This window comes from Macrotis lagotis, chromosome X, assembly GCF_037893015.1.
Source record: "Macrotis lagotis isolate mMagLag1 chromosome X, bilby.v1.9.chrom.fasta, whole genome shotgun sequence".
Taxonomy (NCBI): Eukaryota; Metazoa; Chordata; class Mammalia; order Peramelemorphia; family Peramelidae; genus Macrotis; species Macrotis lagotis.
In genome coordinates, this window is record NC_133666.1 from 193,748,923 (window position 1) to 193,768,936 (window position 20,014).

At 39.0% G+C, this 20,014-nt stretch overlaps 1 protein-coding gene across 3 annotated transcripts; it reads left to right on the forward strand.

Moving 5' to 3' along the window:
• Positions 1-679: 679 nt before the first annotated feature.
• Positions 680-16,708, forward strand: HINT1 (histidine triad nucleotide binding protein 1). 3 transcript variants are annotated; one of them, XM_074199479.1, is made up of 4 exons: positions 9,958-10,000; positions 10,040-10,198; positions 11,813-11,917; positions 16,406-16,708. In XM_074199479.1, the coding sequence occupies exons 2-4, from the start codon at positions 10,088-10,090 to the stop codon at positions 16,568-16,570; spliced, it is 381 nt and encodes a 126-aa protein (XP_074055580.1). In that variant the 5' UTR covers positions 9,958-10,000; positions 10,040-10,087; the 3' UTR covers positions 16,571-16,708. The 3 variants fall into 3 exon arrangements, with proteins under 3 accessions (XP_074055578.1, XP_074055579.1, XP_074055580.1); XM_074199477.1 differs by lacking the exons at positions 9,958-10,000; positions 10,040-10,198 and adding an exon at positions 680-851; XM_074199478.1 differs by having other exon boundaries at positions 9,924-10,198.
• The last annotated feature ends 3,306 nt before the right edge of the window (positions 16,709-20,014 follow it).

Genomic DNA, 20,014 nt, shown 5'->3' on the forward strand with positions numbered 1-20,014 from the left:
AGATACCCCCCCCATAAATATAGACTTGCTTCAGCGATAAAATAAAGGGGAGAGAAAAAAATTAAAATTAAAAATAATAGTAATAATTGTAGGTATGGCCAGGTGGAGCAATGGACGGAGCGCCAGCCCTGGAGCCACGAGCACCCGAGCCCACATCTGGCCCCGTACACCCAACAATCACCCAGCGGTGTGATGTGCAAGCCACCCCAACCCCACTGCCCCTTATAGTGTTTAAACATAAAAAAGCGTTCGTGGCCTCATTCAAAAAGCGATAGGGAGAGTCACTGGACGAGACAGGCCCAAAGCCAGGGGCTGACTCCCTCCAGGCACACAGTGCCCCTCGGAGAAACGCCGCTTAGAGGCGGGCAGCCGCAGCAGCACCACCCACTCCTCCCACCTGCCCAATCACCTCGCTCCACTTCAGCCTATCAGCAGTTGTCGTCCTTTGCTTCCGACTCCCAGGAGCCAATCACCGCCTAGCTCCCGCCTACCGCACCCTCCTGAAAGCCAATCGTCACCGGCAGCCGTCCTCAACCCCTCCTCTCGCTGATTGAGTTCATTTTGTCTGCCCTATCACCTTCCTTAAACTGTACAAGAGATATAAGGAAGGAAAAGAAGAGGGGGGGAAGAGGAAGGAGATGGGCTGAAAAGGCGGGACTTAGAGAAGAGCGCGTGAAAAGAGAGCCGGTCCAATGGCAAGAGAGACGAAGCGGAAGTTGCGTCAGCGCCGCTCCTGGCGCCGGGGTGGGGGCTGGGGAGGCGCGGCCGAGACCTGGAGGCGGTACCTGCCGAGGAAGGCTAGCTGGGGGCATTGCCAAGTGCTGCCTCTTGTTGGGGGGCGGCTAGGTTCGGTAAGGATCTCGGTTCTGTCTCTGTAGCGTCAGTCTGCGCCTGTATTTCGTGAAAGGACGCACTGTTTTGGCGATGACTTATTCCAGCGGCGCTCCCGCGTTGGCGTGGGCACTTAGGTGGGATTGAGAGATTTCCATCGGGAAGGGAGGTCGGAGGCCGCCGGGCAGCGCCACGGGGCTGCGGGGCCTTTGGCTCCGGCCTTGGAGTCAGGGAATCCCGAGCGAGACACTTAGTGACATTGTAACTCTGATACGTCATCGTGTCAGGTTCCTCACCTGTGACAGCCTGGATGACGACACCCATCTCCTAGGGGTCATCCAATGACACCATGTGTCTTATAAACCTGTTATCTAATCCACCCCTTTCAAAATATGTCCATACAGAAATCTATCCATCTGTACTTACATCTCTCTCCTTTTTTCTCCTCTCCATCTCCCCCTACGCCCAGAAAAAGGAAGGGGTTGCTTAAGTTTCTTGCTGACTTGTAAACCCTGGCTCGTTTGCTTCATTTAAGGACAAACCTGTTAGCACTCGCACTGTTGTTACTCTGGCATTCTGAGTCTGGTGCTAACTATTCTAAATGTTACTACCTCTAGTGTTTTGGTTTTGGGTCCCCCCCCCCAAATTCCTTGCCATCCATAGTCAGTAGTAGGATTTGAGTGGAAAAATTCATACCACAAAAAGTGAAAAATTTTGGGGCTGCTTGAGAAGTTCGATTCCTGAAAGAGGGGGCAGTAACTTTAATTTTTTTTGTTTGCCTACACAGTGGATCCATAATTAGATTGATGGAGGAGTGACAAATCCATCTATTCATTTATTCGACAAAAAGGATACCTACTGCCTTAGAAAGGACTGAATATCTATGTAACATGGTGGCTAAAGATACAGTATATGCCATTAAGAGAGGCTATAATTTGTCAGGAAAGATAAACAATACAAGTCACACAATAAACAGATCCAGATTTGAATCTAGGTCTTTTATTACCAAAACCATTAGTCATTATTGCCTTCCTAACATCTTTAGGAGGTAGATGGCATAGGTGTATGATTTTAAAGATTAAAAATGTTAATGATTACTTGTCCAAAGTCCTGGCCTCAAAATTTTAGTGCATTTCTCCATTGTACTGTGCTGCCTTTCACCCCTAGCTTGTTGAAAAGTCATCTTTTAAACCAACATACTTTGAAACTTATATTAATATAATAATTCCCTCTTGATCAATAGGTCTCTAGGTTATTCTCAACTGTGAGACTGATTTTTGTAGCATTTAAAACTCACTGAAATATCACCATCAATATCTTTGCTTCCTCTTGTGAACGACATCGATTCTATGCTAAGTATTTTATACTAGAATCAGACAAAAAGTTGCCATTCATTCAGAATCTAACTTGAATGGAGAATGGTTATAATTAATATTTATAATTCTATCTTTTCTACTGGATATGGAAGGAGGAAAATTAAATTATGTTTAGTATTTTAATGTTTAATATTGAAAGAAGTGAATCGAGTAGGAAACAATGGATTTGGAGTCAGAGTCTTCTTTAGCATCCTAACTCTTCCATTTACTTGTCTGTTTGACTTTGGGCAAAGTCATTTATGCTCACTTGTAAAATGAGTTTAGACACTAGAGTCTGAGAATTAAATCTGTGATCTTAGGTGTTTTAATGTTAACTATTTTACTTCAGCCTATCTAATTCTCCAAAATTGGTAATCCCCATATGGTCCTAAAATCTGAAAGCTAGAAAGTCCTCAAATCATTTAATGTTACTTCTACATGAACCTGAATTACCTTATAACAACTTCAAACTGGTCACCTAGCCTCTGCTTGAAGAAAAAGCAAACTCACTTTTGGCAACACAGATCTTTTTATTTTTTATTTTTTGACAACTCTCTACAAAGTTTTTTTTTTTTTAATTGGGCTAAATTTTGTTTCTTCAATTTCCAGTTATTCTTATTCTCTCTTACTGGGCCAAGCAAAAGAATCTGATCCTTAATCTAATAGGGATGGGAGGTTAGAAGCAGGGCACAAAAGAACCACGTCCTACCTCAGAAGAAGAACAGGCAAGATTTCAATCCACATGTAGGCTTCCAAACCAGCACTCTCTGACTTCTTCCTAATAACCTTTCTTCTTTGTTACTTCATTCATGGAGACTCTGAGCATTACAATTGATCTACCACTTACTACTTACTATCTTTGCAGCTAATAATCTCCCATCTCCTTCTCTTGGTATTCATATATTATTCAATTACTAGCCATGGAGTAGCAAGTGGGCCCCTAGTCCCACATTCAGAGCTTTCATCTTTATCCTTCCTAATCTCAATTCATCCATGTCCCATTCTATCCCTTTCACAGGACTTATGGGAGTTCATGATCCTTATTGAATTTACCTTCCTTAATTTTGGACTTCTCACTTCACTCCTTTTTTCTACTTGCCCATACTGAGACTTGATTTCCCTCAATCACACTCCTTCTTGGCCATTTTTTCTAGCAACAGCTTTACCTTCTCACTTACTCTGCTCCTGGAAATAGTATCAAAATATACCTTGCCCCTCACCACTACTTCCATATTTTCCCTTTTCCAGCAATACTCATTGAGGCCCATTCAACCAAAATTTTTTACCCATTTCAGATTGTGGTGCCCCTAGGCCATTCTTTCTCAAGGAGTTGAACACCTGATTTTCTTTGTTCTCCTTTGCAACCTCTGCCCTTATAATAGGAGACTTCAATATTCACATGTAAGTTCCCTTAAACTCTAGCCTTCCAATTCCAAAGCCTCCTTAAATCTCATGAGCTTTTTATTCCACCTTAGCCATATGTGGGTATGGAAACATACTGGATCTCAGCATAACCCATAAGTATTACACTTCCTTAATTAGAAAATCTGATCTTTTTTTTTCTTTTTTGCAAGGCAGTGGGGCTAAGTGATTTGCCTAAGATCACAAAGCTAGGTTAAATTGTCTGAGGTCAAATTTGAACTCAGGTCCTCTTGACTCCAGAGCTGGTGCTCTATCCACTTCACCACCTAGCTGCCCTAAATCTGATCTTTTCAACATGATCATAAACTCTATTATTCCATCTCTCTTTATTCTTCTATCCTCATAAACCTAGTTTTTGCTTTTATTAAACATTCTAGGTCCTCCAGCCTCAGTACTTTCTCAGACTGTTAGCCCTGTGTTGACTTCACTTTCCAGTCTTAACTCTATAATTTACCATTTCACTTTTATTGTCTTTGCTCTCTAATCCCTTGATTGTTTGCTTTCAACACTCTTTTCATGACAAATTTGACTCCTGGATTACACCAAACCCTCCACTTTCTTTGTTTCTATTCATGAGTTGTTGAATTGATCCAGAGAAAGTCACATGATTTCTCCAATCGGGTACATTATAAATTCATGTTTCTAACTTCATTTTGGCTCTCACTGCAAAGGCAACTAGGTGGTGCAGTGGATTGAGCACTGACCTTAGATTCAGGAGGATGGGAGTTCGAATCTAGCCTCAGATACTTTCCACTCACTAGTTGGTGACCTTGGACAAGTAACTTAACCCTGATTTTCCTCATATCCAGGGCTGTCTTTAGTCATCCTGATTCGTATCTGGCCACTGGACTCATTTGGTTCTGGAGGATGTACTTGTCATGATATCACCTCCCTGATGTCATGGTCTTCTTCGAATATGAAGGACAAGCATTATTATAACATGTATCACAGTGCTTGATTTAAAAGCATTTAAGAATCCTTTCCATTCCATTTTACAATTTCAATCACTTTATTTTTGTGGAAAATGAGTGTTAAGGCTGCTTGATCTACAAGCTATCTTTTAGTTTAAGAAACGTAAGTTTCTTGTTTCCTAATTTTTCTTCATTGAATTTTAAAATAAAGTGAAATTACCTCTAAATATTAATACCTTAGAGTACTTTGAAACTTTCTTTTTTCCAAATCTACTTCCTAGGCAAGTTTAGGCCTTTAGCTTCTGGTAGCCTTTTCTGTTTCTTTCACTGAATATAGGTAATCAAAGATAGATCATGAGATGTACCTTTCCATTCTTAGAGGCTGTTTGAAATGTCTGGAGTCAATTGATCCTCTACTTAGGAACAGTAGAATTAGGTTTCTGCAACTACATCTTTCTCAGCCTTCAGAGAAGGCAGCCACTAAAACGAAATGAATCTGTCCTAGCTTGTCAGAATACATGAACTTTGTGGGATTGGATCAGATATTGTAGAACTACGATGGAGGTGATAAATACCTGTTTATCAGTTCAAGTAAATGACTTAGGTTTCAGTGTTTTGATTCCTGGGAGGATTTTGGAGTTAGTGATGATTGTGTTTTAAATATTTTTCCACATTTATCTTGGAGGGTGTTTTTAACATTCCTTTTGTGTGGTGAGAATAACTGTTCCATACTTGATTAATCTTGTATAGTGATTTACCTTTCTGTTCCCTTACAGGAAGGCAAGTGCCAAATCAAAACTTTAAGTGATGAACTTCAAGGCCCAGTGGTGGGGACATAAAGAATTAGAAAGAGTGAGAAAAGAGCCAGACCTCTTTTTTTTCAGAAATTAGATCTGAAACCAGCCTCTCCTGGTCTGGAATCAATCTGTTACATGTGGCAGGTTGTGCTTGAGTTAATTCTTTAAGGAAACAAGGTATTCCCAGCCACAGTAGTGAAGAGGGGACTGCATTCAAAACATAGGAGAGAGAGTCAGAACAAAGACAGGAACCTTGGATAAGATGGGAGATGTAATGTTAAGAGGCACCAACAGTTTGATTGGCCTGTAAGGAGTTATTTAACAGCCTGTTAAATATTCAAATTGGATGTTCCAGAGATATCTCAGACAAACTCAATATGGCTGAAACCGAACTCTTTATCTTTCTCCCTAAATTCATTTCTCTAACCTATCTTCCCTATTCCTATCAAAATGCCATCAGTGTTTCTGTAATCTCAGTAACATCCTCAGTTCTTTAGTTTATCCCACATTCAGTCAGTTTCCAATACTTTCCTTTTGTACTTTCACTGCACTTAGGCAGCTCTTACTTTACCTAGTGCAGGTCTTCACCATCATTCCTCTAGGTTTTGCAATGGTTTACTGATGATCTCTCTATTTCAAGTCTCTCTATATTCCAATACTTTCCATACACTACTGCCAGAGTAGTTTTTCAGGGCAAATTTCAACCTGTAACTCTCCTACTTAGAAAAAACCAATAGTATTGCCTCTAAGAGCATTGAGGGGGTGCTCAGAGGCAGGGAACTACATACTAGCTCCATCCCAAGATCCAACTATGAGCTTTTTAACTGCAGCAACTTTAAAATACACTATTGGAGCTGCAATTACTGAGTTTGCTGGCACAAGCCTTGCTCTCCAGTGAATCTTTGTTAAAGGATTTAAAGTACACTCATTCCAGTTAAAGGGCCTTGAATGGTTGAAGGTCTGAGAAGGCCATACTGATGGTGATACTAAGAATCAGGTTTGGATGACCATGTTATAGCCACTTTGTTGCCAGAAATTACATACTAGCATTTGTGCCAGGCACCAAAGTGCTTCTGTGAAATGGGAGATAAAAAATTATACTCAAAGATCAAGGACTACTGCTGCAGCATCAGACCATCACCAGAAACCCTGTTTCCTGTCAAATATCACTATAATAAACATCATTGTGCAAATCATGTTGTCATGTATATGAGGAGATGTTTCTCTTCAATTACAAAGGTCAAAGCAATAGCATCTTGATTTCCTCAAGGATAAAATACAAACTTCTTTTTTTAGCCTTCTTCTCTGCCCCATTAAACATTACTACCTTTTCAGGGAGTCTGTGATCCAGCCAAAATGGCCTTAACCTCTATTTCTCATTCTAGAATCGCTGTCTTCTGTCTCCAAAGCACTCCCTTCTTATCTCTTCACATATCCTGCTTTTTCTTTAAGACAGTTTAGGCACCCCCCCAAAAAAAAGTATGAAGTTTTTACTGATTCTCCTCTCTCCCCCTATTATCTTGTATTTAACTAATTCGTAGAGGTGTATGTGTTTCCATACATACAAATACATTAAGTGTATATTTGTACTGTATATATTTTTATATGTACTATGTTCTCCCTTAGAGGGAACACAAGCTCATTTTGAGTGGGATTGTTTCATTCTTTTGGATTTGTATCCCTATCATCCAACAAACAGTCTGGCAAATCAGTGATTAACAAATAATTATCGATTGAAAGGTAGATGGAGCTAGATTGTGAAAAAATGTAAATGCCAAAGAGAGAAATTTCTTATTTTATCCTAAAAGAGGCACTGAAGTGACTTCTTAAGTAGGGTTCTGAATGATGATCAGATTTGGGTTTAAGGAATATCACTTTGGCAGCTGGAAAGAGATTAGAGAGGGGAACAATATGGGTGAGAGATTATGAAAAACTCAATTAGGATGATGACACATGTGAGTAGTGAGAAGGGCTCAGATGCATGAGGTATTGTGAAAGTAGAAAAAAACAATTTGGCAGCTGATTGTTATCTGTGTGGTGAAGTAAATTGAGGAGTCGAGGATAATGCTGAGGTTGTGAACCTAGGAGATTGAGTAGTGATAGAGCCCTTGCCAGAACTGGGCAAGTTCTATTTTGAACATGCTGAGTTATCACAAACATCTTAGTTTAGGGTGATTGAGTTAACTGCACTAATATAGGTGCTTGGACTTTGTGTAGCTGATGATAGATAGGTAAAATTCTGTACTCTTCCAAAGTAAACTTTTAAATTTGGTATTCTAGCTGGGCTGACCTTGTGAAGAATAGATTATAGAGAAAAGAGTCTTCTCTCATCCATGTGAACCTGCCTCCCTGTTTTTATATAGATATTTATCACCTGAGCCTCAGAAGAGAAAAGGGGACCTTGGGGGGGGGATTGTGGACTCAGACATGGGTGCAAGCTGAACTCAGCTTGGGAAGGTACTGTCTTCCTTATCTAAGGGACCCAGAATGAGAAGACCTTGCATAGAGTCTCCTCAATTTCCCTTCTCCCTTTCCACTGAACTCCAGCTCTGAGAAACTTCACTAGTGGGAAATTTCTGAGCCTATGGGAACCTGACTGACATCCAAAATCTCTTCTTAAATATACTTCTTTCCTCTTTCCTAGTCAGTCAATTAGCTGATCCACCTGTTTACTCCATTTATTTTATAAGCATCAATAAAGGTCTTTTGACTCCTTTTGACTGAGATATGGTTCCTTCCATGAGATTCTTTTACCACCTCTGAATCTTTTACCACCTCTGAATCAGGTATCTCAAGAGTTCTGAGACACCTCCAGAGCCTCTTGGGATTTCCTGTAACAAAAGGACATCTAGTTTGAAATGTTGACTAGGTAGTTGAGTGCTGGAGACAGACTAGATCTAGAGATCTGTATAGAAATGATTATCAAACCCATCGAACTGATAAGACTTTATATTGAGAGGGTATAGAAAGAGAATTCAGATTAAAGTCTTGCCCTCTGGTCATGATGAACCAGTCAAGTAGTCTGGGAGAAGTACCACTAGTCATTAAGTATTATTACTTTGACTAGCATTCCAACATTACTACAGAGAGTGCAACTACAATGGGCTGGACACATTGTTAGAATGTCAGACATACACTTGCCAAAAAAATCTATTTTACAAAGAACTCACACAGGCAAGCAGTTACAAGGCTGTCCAGAAGAAGCTATAGTAAGACCCTGAAGGTCTCATCGAAGAACTTTAGAATTGACTGTTAGAATGAGAGACACTGGTACAGGACCTCCTAGCATGGCATGCCCTCATCGGTGAGGGTGCTGAGTGGTGAGGGTGCTGCCATCTATAAGGAAGGCAGAATTGAAACAGCTCAAAGGAATTGTGACATTAAAGTTTAGAGTACCCACCCCAGGTGTTCACGTGGACTATTTGTGCCCAACCTATGGTAGAGCATTCCTAGCCCATATTGGTCCAATCAGTCACAGTCAAACATAGTGATGTCATTTTAGTCTTCTTAGATAGTGAAGGACAAGAACCAACCATGTTCAGCAATTTGCAAATGTCTCAAAGTCCTAACAACAACCTTGGTGCTATTTTTAATCCCCCTTTTATGGTTGAGGAACCTGAGGCAGACAAATGACTTGCCCAGGGTTACACAATATCCAGAGCTAGATTGGAATTTCCTGAACCAGCATTTTATTTATTGTGCCACTTAGCTGCCTCAAGAAAAGTATTTCAGAGGAATGGCCAGAGGCTGCAATGACTGCAGAAAAGTCCAGAGTCAAAGATGTAGTCACATTTGGCCAAAAAATCGTCTAAAGATTGTTTTCAGCAAATAAGTTCCAGGACAGTCACTACTCATATAAATTCTGAGCCCTAAAAAATGGCTGAGATAACTTTTAGTAGGAAAAATTAGTATGTTCTTGATTCTTTAGGATTATGAAAACAAAATTCTTTCCTTATTTTAATCTTCAAGTGCAGTGCAAAGTAGATTTCTTTTCCCCTTGAATATTGCCATCCGAAAAATCTGACAGATGATCTTTTATTTTTTTAGTTTTGGCAAGGCAATAAGGTTAAGTGGCTTGCCGAAGGCCACACAGCTAGGTAATGATTAAGTGTCTGTCGGATTTGAACTCAGGTCCTCCTGACTCGGGGCCGGTGCTCTGTCCACTGCGCCACTTAGCCGCCCCCGGATGATCTTTTGAGAAAACCCCCAACACTTTCTCCTTTTAGAGACAGCAGTGAGTGGTCGTAGCCGAACGTATAAGTTGAAGTCAGCCCAGAGCCGTCCTGAGCCACTTGGTGTTTCTGTCATCGGAAGAGAAGCATACTATGAGCTCTTCCGATGGAGGCCCCCGTCCTGAGACCCACGGGGGCCGGGCCGGTGCCGGAGGGGAGGCGCGGGGCGTGCTCCGTATCCCCGGCCGAGCCGAAAGGGGAGCCGCGGCACCCCTGCTAGGCTGCCTCTGGCGCCGGTTTTCTTGGCTGTTCCCCATTTTCTATATTTAATGAGTTTTTACCAGTCCTGGTTACTCAAACCCAGCGCAGAGAGAGGCTGCAAGCGGAGGCTCCCACGTGGCCCCAGCGCGTGGGTGTGAGCATGCTCAGTAGCGGCGCGCGCTCCCGGGGCAGTGGCCGCAGTCCCGGGCGGAGGACCGTTGTGGCCGCGGCTCCTGAGGTGGCGGGAGCCGGCCGGGCACAGCCGCCGGGCACAGCCGCCGGGCACAGCCGCCGGGCACAGCCGCCGGGCACAGCCGCCGGGCACAGCCGCCGCCGGGATGGCAGACGAGATCACCAAGGCGCAGACCGCCCAGCCGGGGGGAGACACCATCTTCGGCAAAATCATCCGCAAGGAGATTCCGGCCAAGATCATTTATGAGGATGACCGGGTAGGAAGGGGGAAGCGGGGCCGGGGGCGCGGGCCGCAGGGGCAGGGGGCCCCCCAGTTTACGGTCACCCCGGGTTTCCCGGGCTCCCCTGCCGTCTCCCCGGAAAGCCCCACCCTCGCCAGCCGCCGTGCCACTCCCTGCGCCTCGGCTCCGCTTTTTGGTGTTCCTGCAAAATGAAAGGCCGGTGCGGGAGAGTTGTCAGGTTTCTGCGGTTCCTCCTCCGTGGCCCCGCGCCCCGCCGCAGGCGCCCCGCTACGCCGGGAATAAAAGGCCGCCCCCGGCGCCATGCTGCCCGCTGCCCGCTGCCCGCTGCCCGCTGCCCGAGGTCACAAATCTGAGCGGCGGAGCGCGCTGGGCGCGGAGGGAGCGCGGCCCGGCCCGGCCCGAGGCGGGAACCTGCCCTGGCCCGCGGCGTGAGCAGCCCCCGCCGGCGGGGCCCCGCCGTCCTGCCGCCGCAGTTCTGTTTCTGAAGGGCAGGCCGTCCCTGCAGCCCTCACACCCCGAAGTAGTGAATGCTGTCATGTGTAGCCTTCCCACGTCGTCGTTGCTCCAAGTAGAGACTTGGAAACTTGTTCTTTGAGATGAATTTGTTGCATTGATCTCCAAATCTAATGAACCCGACTCAGATGTAATCCAAACACATTTAAAAACAAGCCTTTGGAGACTGGAGTTTGGACTCTCAATTTTCTAATGATTTTACTTGAGATAACTAGATAACTATAGTTTGTAAAAGGCAAAAAAAAAAATGCTGTGTCATCCAAACAGATGACTAGACCAGGATTTGGACTCTCCATTTTTTTTACTTGAGATAAGGTAGCTAGCTTTAACTGTAGTTTGTAAAAAAATGCAAAAGAAAGTGTGTCTTTTCATTAAGAAAGTATGTAATATACTAGTTGTGATACCCTGTGCAAGTCACTTAATCACATTGTAAAAATAAAAAAATGTGTGGTAAACATACAGCATTTAGTTATAGACTGTGTGTGTGTGTGTGTGTGTGTGTGTGTGTGTGCCAATTTTTCCAGCTACTTGGAAAGATAGTTTTCAGCATTCTTTTTTTGTAAGGTTTTGAATGCCACATTTTTCTCTTTCTCTTCCCCCTCCCCACAGCATGTAATCTAATATAGTCTGTATGAAACATTTTCAGGATTTAGGGTTTGCTTTTAGGATTACAAACTATATATTTTGAAGCCAAAAAAAAATAATATCACAACTTCTATTCAGTTCTTTTAATTTCCTGTGGAAAAATACTATGTCATAAACATATTGTTGACCAATATTCATGAATTGTTCCCTGGCATCTTACCAATTAGGTGTTTCTAAAGGTGCATTTTTATTCTAACCAACAAAATAACTTAATATAAAGTATAAATTTTAGTAAAATTGACCAAACAACTGTTGTTGTAAGTATGTATGTTTGTATGTGCAGAAACAGAGTAAAGGAGCAGCTGGTATTAAAAGTATTGGAGTCTTAATTGCTCCAGAGTATTTTTGTTTTGTTTTGTCTTTTTTTCCTGTTAAGTGCTATTATCCTAGTAAGTTTTATATGGATAATGTCTGAAATTTAGAGTTGAGTTATTTTTTGACCCACAAACTTTGTTTCTGTTTTTACCCTAGTGTCTTGCTTTTCATGATGTTTGCCCACAAGCCCCAACACATTTCCTAGTGATACCCAAGAAACCCATTACCCAGATATCTGTAGCAGAAGAGGAGGATGAAAATGTAAGTAAAATTTAATAAGACCTTGTTTATTTCTACCTTTGCTTTTTTTTACCTTTGCCCTTTAAAGCTAAAAAACCTTATTCTTACAAGTTACATTTTAGAACAGAATTTATAAAACCTTTTTTTTCAAAGCCTGTATTTTTATAGAGTGGTATCTCTACCACTATTTTGTCTTACCTTCTAGCTTTCCTTTCAACTTTGCTGCTTCTGTTTATTTTTAGGAAAAGGCTTAAATTTATTTATTCTGATTTTCTCACTTAACATCAATAAATATTTGTTGAGCACTGAATACAGGTTGATTTTTTTAATAAGGACAGTATGCTGCCAGACAGCTGAAGGGATAACGAGGGCAACTGGAGAAGTCAATTATTTCTATTCTAATTTAAGTATCATCAGATATTTCAACCAATTCTCCAATGCCACTATTTCTGATCCTCTCATTATCTTTTGTCATTCTCTGGCTATACTATGACTTGTGAGTTTCCTTCTTAAAATGCTATTATTGTAAGCTCCCAGAACTGGATTCAGGTCTCCAGATATATTCTGATCATGGCTGCCAGTAGACTGGATTCCTTCCTCACAGTTGTCAATCATTGTACATTATTTAATGCAGTTTCTTCCTTTTTGGAATCATTTTGGTTTGTATAATAAGATTTTTGTTCCTTAACCATTTTTTCTATTAGAATTTCAGACTTTGGGATCCTGTCTATTTTTTTAATTTTTTGAAATTTTTCTCCTAAAGTACTAGGGTGTATGTCATATTATTTCTTTTATTAAAGTTACATATCTCTCAATGTTTGATTACTTGGAACAAACAAGATCAAATTTTTTTAGTAACTTTACATCAAGATTTCACAGGGATTGCTTTGTAATGTCTGCTTATTGGGAAAAAACTACATAACAGTGTCTGAAGAGAAAACTTTAAATAATAAGTATACATGATTTGAATGTTAAGACATACATAGATGTAAATTGAAAAAAAATTTAACAGCATGTATTTGTCTTGCTTAAAATTCCCCTTCAGTGGGATATTCAAGGCCATCAAGTCTCCCTCTCCCTCCCCCCTAATCTCCATCCCTTTCCCCAACAAACCCATACTCCAGTAGGATTCCAAACAAAAAGGCTGGGGAGATCCAGATTGATTATATACGTAGTTTAATAATCATAGTGAGATACTTACATCAGATCAGTCTAGGGCTGACAACATATTGGAATTTCTTCAAAGACTCCCCAAAATTCCCATGGAAATTATAAAAATCAGTTAGGAGTATGTTAGTGTGGATTGGATGTATTTTTGAGTCTCCTCAGCTCAACACTGGCTTCAGGTCCCAGACACCTGGGGGCTTAGTTTGGTTGGGGACTCGGGCATGTAAAGCTGTAGATTGGTCCTGCCTTGATTGTACTTTGGTTAGTGTGCTTTATTTTGGGTTATATTAATATTGGTTTACATTATAAATAGCTTGTTGATAAGGACTCTATTATTCTTCTTGTGGCTTTTACTGATAGAAACTTTTGCTAAGAAACTCATATCATTCATGACCTTTACTTATAAAGTAAAGCCATATAATAGTTTCACGGCTTAAGGATTCCACATTATGACTTTCACCAACAGGGACTCCAAAACTAAAACTACTAGTTGACTTAATGAAGGCCTAGCCATTTGAGTAATATTATGGACAGGGTACCCAACTTGGTGTCAGAAAGATCTGGAAATTTTGTTTTACACACTAGTTGTGTGACTAGGTAAGGTTGCCTGCAGTTATTTCATTTGTAAAATTGAGGTAATAGCATCTACCTCTCAGGGTTGTGAAGAAGTGGGTTGTGTAAAAGCTTTGAAAACCTTAAAGCAATATATAAATGCTAGCTATTATGATAGGAATTTTTAAAAGGAGAAAGATGGCAAAATCAAATCAGATGGTCCAGTAATGAAGCATTGTTTAGAAATAAAATTCCGATCATGTAATCGTTTGGGGGAAGTCATAATAAAATGGTTAGGGCTATGTTGATGTATAATAAAATATTCACCTGTAATTACATGGGGTTGATAATGAATTTTTTAACTTGTTTCCCATATTATGTATTTATTGTCTTAATATTCATTATAAGTAGGTTTTTTTTTTAAAGACTTAAGATTTTGCCTGTCCAAGGAACTTCATATTATGAAAGCTTTTTTTGCAGCTTTTCTGTGGCTTATAATTTGAGAGTTACCTGAGGGAGTAGTGTAAAATTAAGTGGCCTGTTAACAACAGTATTCTAAGATACTTATATATGGAGGAGAGGTAGCCTTGAGTTCTCAAGTTGTTGTTTTAGGAGGATGGAAATTTCATCAGTTTCTCCTCTATCCAGAAGTATTTGAGTTTGAGACTGATGATAGACTAAATTTATCCTTCCTGATCTCTTAAAAGCTGTCACTGTAAGTAAATGAAAACAAGCAAACATAAGTACATTGTTATCATTTCCTGCAAAAACCTAAAAAAATAAAAAAAAGCAAGAAACTACCTTAGTGAGCAAACATTTGATTTCCTTGCCAAATGGAGTGGTGTGGCAGCTGAAAGTAAAACTGGTTTAGGATACAAACTCATCTATAAAACTACATTCAATGTATCCTTAAAGCTTAAACCTGCACTGAAACTTTTGGGACACCCTGTATAGTAGAATGTCAATGAAAGCAAAACCAGGTCTACCCAAATGGGCCACTATCCCAAGAGCATTTGTAGATCTTACAAGAAAAGTAACTCGTTGTTGAAGACTAAATTATTTTTTATTATTTTTTTTTTAGCAATTTACTGAAGAGAATGCAATAACCTACTTTGCTTATTAGAAAAGAATAATTACCTCAGTATTTACCATATATATATATATATATGTATATATATATATATGAGGAATCTTGTGTGTGTATATTAAAATTATATGAGATTTGCTGATAAACCAGCGCAGCAATTCTTTTTTAATGTCTTTTTGATGTGCACAGCAATTCTTTTTTAATGTCTTTTTGATGTTTTTTAAGTTTTTAGTTTTTTAAGTGAGGCATGATTGATCAGTGTGTGTGTGCTTGATGAAGGTATATAAAATATATGTTTGTCCTGTCACAGAGAATGTACCTTAAGAGTTCCAAGTGGAAGAGAGATTTTCTTTGATTGGTGTAATCCTTTAAGTTTTGACTAGTTGAATTGAGCCTCACTTACAGTGGGACTAATAAGGATGATTCAAAAGAGGTCAACCTAACGTTATATTGCATGGTCTAGTGAGAAGAGGAATAGATTTGAAGTGTCTTTGGGTTCAAATCTTAACTCTGCTACTTAGTAATTGTTTCATTTTCAATAAGTCATTTTACCTTTCTGAGTCTCAGCCATCTCACCTGAAAACAAGATGACTGTGACTTCTAAGGTCCCTTCTACTCTAAGTATATAGGATGTGAGTAAACTCAATGTAGTTTTAAACTTGTGAAGCTTAAATACATATTGGAAATTCTTTTTTTGGTTTGGAAATGTTATTTCACCAAAATGGGAGCTTCAGTCAGTGTTTAACTGTTTTTCATCGATGCTGATTGAAAACTCTTCTATAAATAATAATTGCTAACTTGTATGTAGCTTAATCTGTGCCCCTCACTGCTGTTTTACATTTGATCCTCAAAGCAGTCCCAGGTAGTAGGTGCTATTTTATTCCTTCCATTTTATGGATGAGGACTCAAACAGTGAATTAAGAGACTTGCCCAGGGTCATTCAACTAGTAAGTGTCTGAGGCTATTTTCAGATTTTCCTTGAATCCAGACCCAACTCCATCCCAGGAGCTACTACCTGTATATATTACAGCATTTTGCATCTCACAGGAAATACATGAAATAAATGAAAAACACACTCATTGCCCAGACTGATAAGAAAGTGGATAGTCTTTTGAGTTAGCATGACAGTGTTTAGGATAGGCATTACAACATACAATGTTTTGGACTCCGAGCTGAACCTAGAGGAAGAGGTTAGACTGAAAAGCATTTGAGAAGTTACAGAGTAGTTTTAATGATTCTCAGGTTCTATCCATTTTTTAAAGTACAAATATTTTTCTGATAATGTGTAGTTAAACTTGGACCCACATAATGCTTGAAAAATCAACATTTTAGGTTCCACAGGGTGGGCACAAATAGCTTTCAGCATATCTATTCATTGATAACGTACATGTAAGAAATGGCATCAAGAAAATGTATGATTGGACAAAGAGGTGATTTGGATCAGTCTTAGTGAGAGTCAGGGATAGCAGAGGTCTCAAGAGAATCCTCAAAAAATATATATATATATATAACTGCAGAGGGAAGCCTCTGACACATTCACTGGATCCTCTGCAGAGCATCTATAAAATATGAAAGATTTGAAGGTATATATTTGCCCTTTTTCTAGGGAGAAATTTTTAACTTGATAAATGATTTATAATTTAATCAAAAGTGGTAGTTATATATTGCAAGTGTTGATATATACAATTTTTATTCTTTCCTAGCTTCTTGGACACTTAATGATTGTTGGCAAGAAATGTGCAGCTGACCTGGGGCTGAAGAAAGGTTATCGAATGGTTATCAACGAAGGTGCAGATGGGGGGCAATCTGTGTATCATATCCATCTGCATGTTCTTGGAGGACGTCAGATGAAATGGCCTCCTGGTTAAATTGTTGGAATGATTTATTTCAGGAGCAAGGCATGTTTACTATTATATATGTTAAATTGAGTATACTTAATGTTTTCTGTGAAACAAAACATTGAGAAATCACTTCAAAATGTATACAATAAAAGACGGCTATCTGTATTCCTTGCTTCTGAATTTGATTGAAATATTATTTAATTTTTTTCCAGCATATGGACTCTTAATTTTCTTTTTTTTTTTTTTAAGGTTTTTGCAAGGCAAATGAGGTTAAGTGGTTTGCCCAAGGCCACATAGCTAGGTAATTATTAAGTGTTTGAGGCCGGATCTGAACCCAGGTACTCCTGACTTCAGGGCTGGTGCTCTACCCACTGCGCCAGTCTATCTTTTTTTTTCCTATTATAAATTTCCCTCATGAGATTTTGGGTTATGCTTTGGTGCTGACTGTATGTGATATTCATTTCTTTGGAGACATTTCTGTTCCATGTTCCAAATCATATTATCCAGGCAGAATATTAAGTTTCAATTTACAATTACAAATTATTTATTACAATATTAATATATTAAAAAGATATAACTTTTTCAGGAGAAAATTGAAGTCATTGAAGGAGCTTTTCTAAAGACATTCAGCCTGTATTTTTCCTCTTACTTAATTTTGGGCCCATTTTGCCCATTTGTGCAATCTTTTTCTGATTACATAGTGATTGACAAGCTTTATAGGCAAAAGACATTTTTTAATAGAAAAATTCATTTCTAACATTTTTGCTTTTAAGGAAAACTTAATTTTTTCCAATTACATGTAATTAATTTTTTTTGAGTTCCAAATTTTTTCTCCTTCCCCACTCCCTTCCACTCCCTTTCTTTTCTTTAACTTTTTCTTTTTTATTAAAGATTTTATTTATTTTGAGTTTTACAATTTTTCCCCCAACCCTACTTCCCTCCCCCCACAGAAAAGCAATGTCAGTCTTTACTTTGTTTCCATGTTGTACATTGATCCAAATTGAGTGTGATGAGAGAGAAATCATATCCTTAAGAAAGAAACAAAAAATATAAGAGATAACAAGATCAGACAATAAGATATCTGTTTTTTTTCCTAAATTAAAGGGAATAGTCCTTGAACTTTGATCAAACTCCACGGTTCTTTATCTAGATACAGATGGTATTCTCCATTGCAGACAGTCCAAAATTGTCCCTGATTGTTGCACTGATGGAATGAGCAAGTCCATCAAGGTTGATCATGACCCCCTGTGTTGCTGTTAGGGTGTACAGTGTTTTTCTGGTTCTGCTCATCTCGCTCAGCATCAGTTCATGCAAATCCCTCCAGGCTTCCCTGAATTTCCATCCCTCCTGGTTTCTAATAGAACAGTAGTGTTCCATGACATACATATACCACAGTTTGCTAAGCCATTCCCAAACTGAAGGACATTTACTTGATTTCCAATTCTTTGCCAGCACAAACAGGGCTGCTATGAATATTTTTGTACAAGTGATCTTTTTCATCATCTTTTCAGGGTATAGACCCAGTAGTGGTATTGCTGGATCAAAGGATATGCACATTTTTGTTGCCCTTTGGGCATAGTTCCAGATTTCTCTCCAGAAAGGTTGGATGATTTCACAGCTCCACCAACAGTGTAATAGTGTCCCAGATTTCCAACAATGATCATTGTCCTTTCTGGTCATATTGGCCAGTCTGAGAGGTGTGAGGTGGTACCTCAGAGAAGCTTTAATTTGCATTTCTCTAATAATGATTTAGAGCAATTTTTATAGGCTATGGAATGCTTTGATCTCATCTGTAAATTGCCTTTGCATATCCTTTGACCATTTGTTAATTGGGGAATGGCTTTTTTTTTTTAAAATATGACTCAGTTCTCTGTATATTTTAGAAATGCCAGAATCATTAGTTGTAAAGATTGTTTCCCAGTTTACTATATTTCTTTTGATCTTGGTTACAGTGGTTTTATCCGTGCAAAAGCTTTTTAATTTAATGTAATCGAAATCATCTAGTTTGTTTTTGGTGATGTTCTCCATCTCTTCCTTAGTCATAAACTGCTCTCCTTTCCATAGATCTGACAGGTAAACTAGTCCTTGATCTTCTAATTTGCTTATGGTATTTTTTTTTTTATGTCTAAATCCTGTATCCATTTGGATCCTTTCTTGGTAAAGGGTGTGAGGTGTTGGTCTAATCTAAGTTTCTTCCATACTAACTTCCAATTTTCTCAGCAGTTTTTAATCAAAGAGAGTTTTTATCCCAATAGCTGGACTCTTTGGGTTTATCAAACAGCAGATTACTATAATTGTTTCCTGCTATTGCACCTAGTCTATTCCACTGGTCCACCACTCCCTTTTTTGAGAACAGTTTGGTATAAATTATACATGTTAGGCAGTTATAAAATTTATTTTAATAAAATTTGAGTTCCAAATTCTATTCCTTCAGTCCATTTCCCTCTCATGAAGTTATGTAGAACATTTCTATATTACCCATGTTGCACGAAAAATAAAGTGGAAAGATTATGCTTCAACTTACACTCAGTTCAACAGTTTTTCTGGAGGTTGATGACATTTTTCATAATGAATCCTTTGGAATTATCTGGGATCATTATGTTGATTAAAGTAGCTAAGTGCTTTCACAGTTGGTCATCCTTACAGTAATGCTATTACTTTTTAGAGTGCTCTGCTCAATGCATTTTGCATCAGTTCATATAAATCTCAGGTTTTTCTGAAAACTAGCTAACCCTTTCATTTTTAATAGCACAAAAGTATTTCATCATAATCATAAAACACAAACTAGCTCAGCCATGCCCCAATTGATGAGCATACCGCTCAATTTTCAATTCTTTGCCACCACAAAAAAAGGCTCCTATATTTTTGAACAGTATTATTAGTGCTTTTCCTTTTTTTGTTTTTTAATTTCTTTGAGATCCAGGATACCACTGGTAATGATATTCCTGGGTAAAAGATTCTAGGTAATTTTATTATTTGGGTATAGTTCCAAATTGTTCTCCAGAATGGTTGGACCAGTTGGCAACTCCATCAGCAGTGCTTTAGTATACTGTTTTTCCATATCCCCTCCAGGATTTATCTTTTCCTTTTTCAATCATGTTAGTCAATCCAATAGGTTGTTTTATTTGGGATTTCACTAATCAATTGTAACTGTTTTTTTCATTTGGCCTGACTAGAGTGGAATTAGGAGGAAAAAAATAGTTACTAAGTATTACCACATCCTGAATTATTTCACTGAATAACCACATACTTGGAGATACTTTTAAGAAAAAAATTTTTGACAGACAAGCTTTGAATTGAGTAATTATTTCAAAGAAGACTGCAAAGCAAAATATTTTAGTGACAGAAATTATAAGCAATGAAGAAAAATAGAAATTAAGTCTTAAATACTAACAAAAAGCAATTTTGACAATTAGAAAAATGTATTTCCTCCAAAACTGGATCTAATTCTGGATAAAAATACAATAGGTA

What these genes read in the sequence shown, in the direction of transcription:
- HINT1 (XM_074199477.1), top strand. Translation starts at nt 693, where the DNA reads ATGGCAAGAGAGACGAAGCGGAAGTTGCGTCAGCGCCGCTCCTGGCGC. An exon ending in TTGGGGGGCGGCTAGGTTCG is followed by an intron (nt 852 to 11,812) that starts GTAAGGATCTCG and finishes TTTTTACCCTAG; the next exon opens with TGTCTTGCTTTTCATGATGT. An exon ending in CAGAAGAGGAGGATGAAAAT is followed by an intron (nt 11,918 to 16,405) that starts GTAAGTAAAATT and finishes ATTCTTTCCTAG; the next exon opens with CTTCTTGGACACTTAATGAT.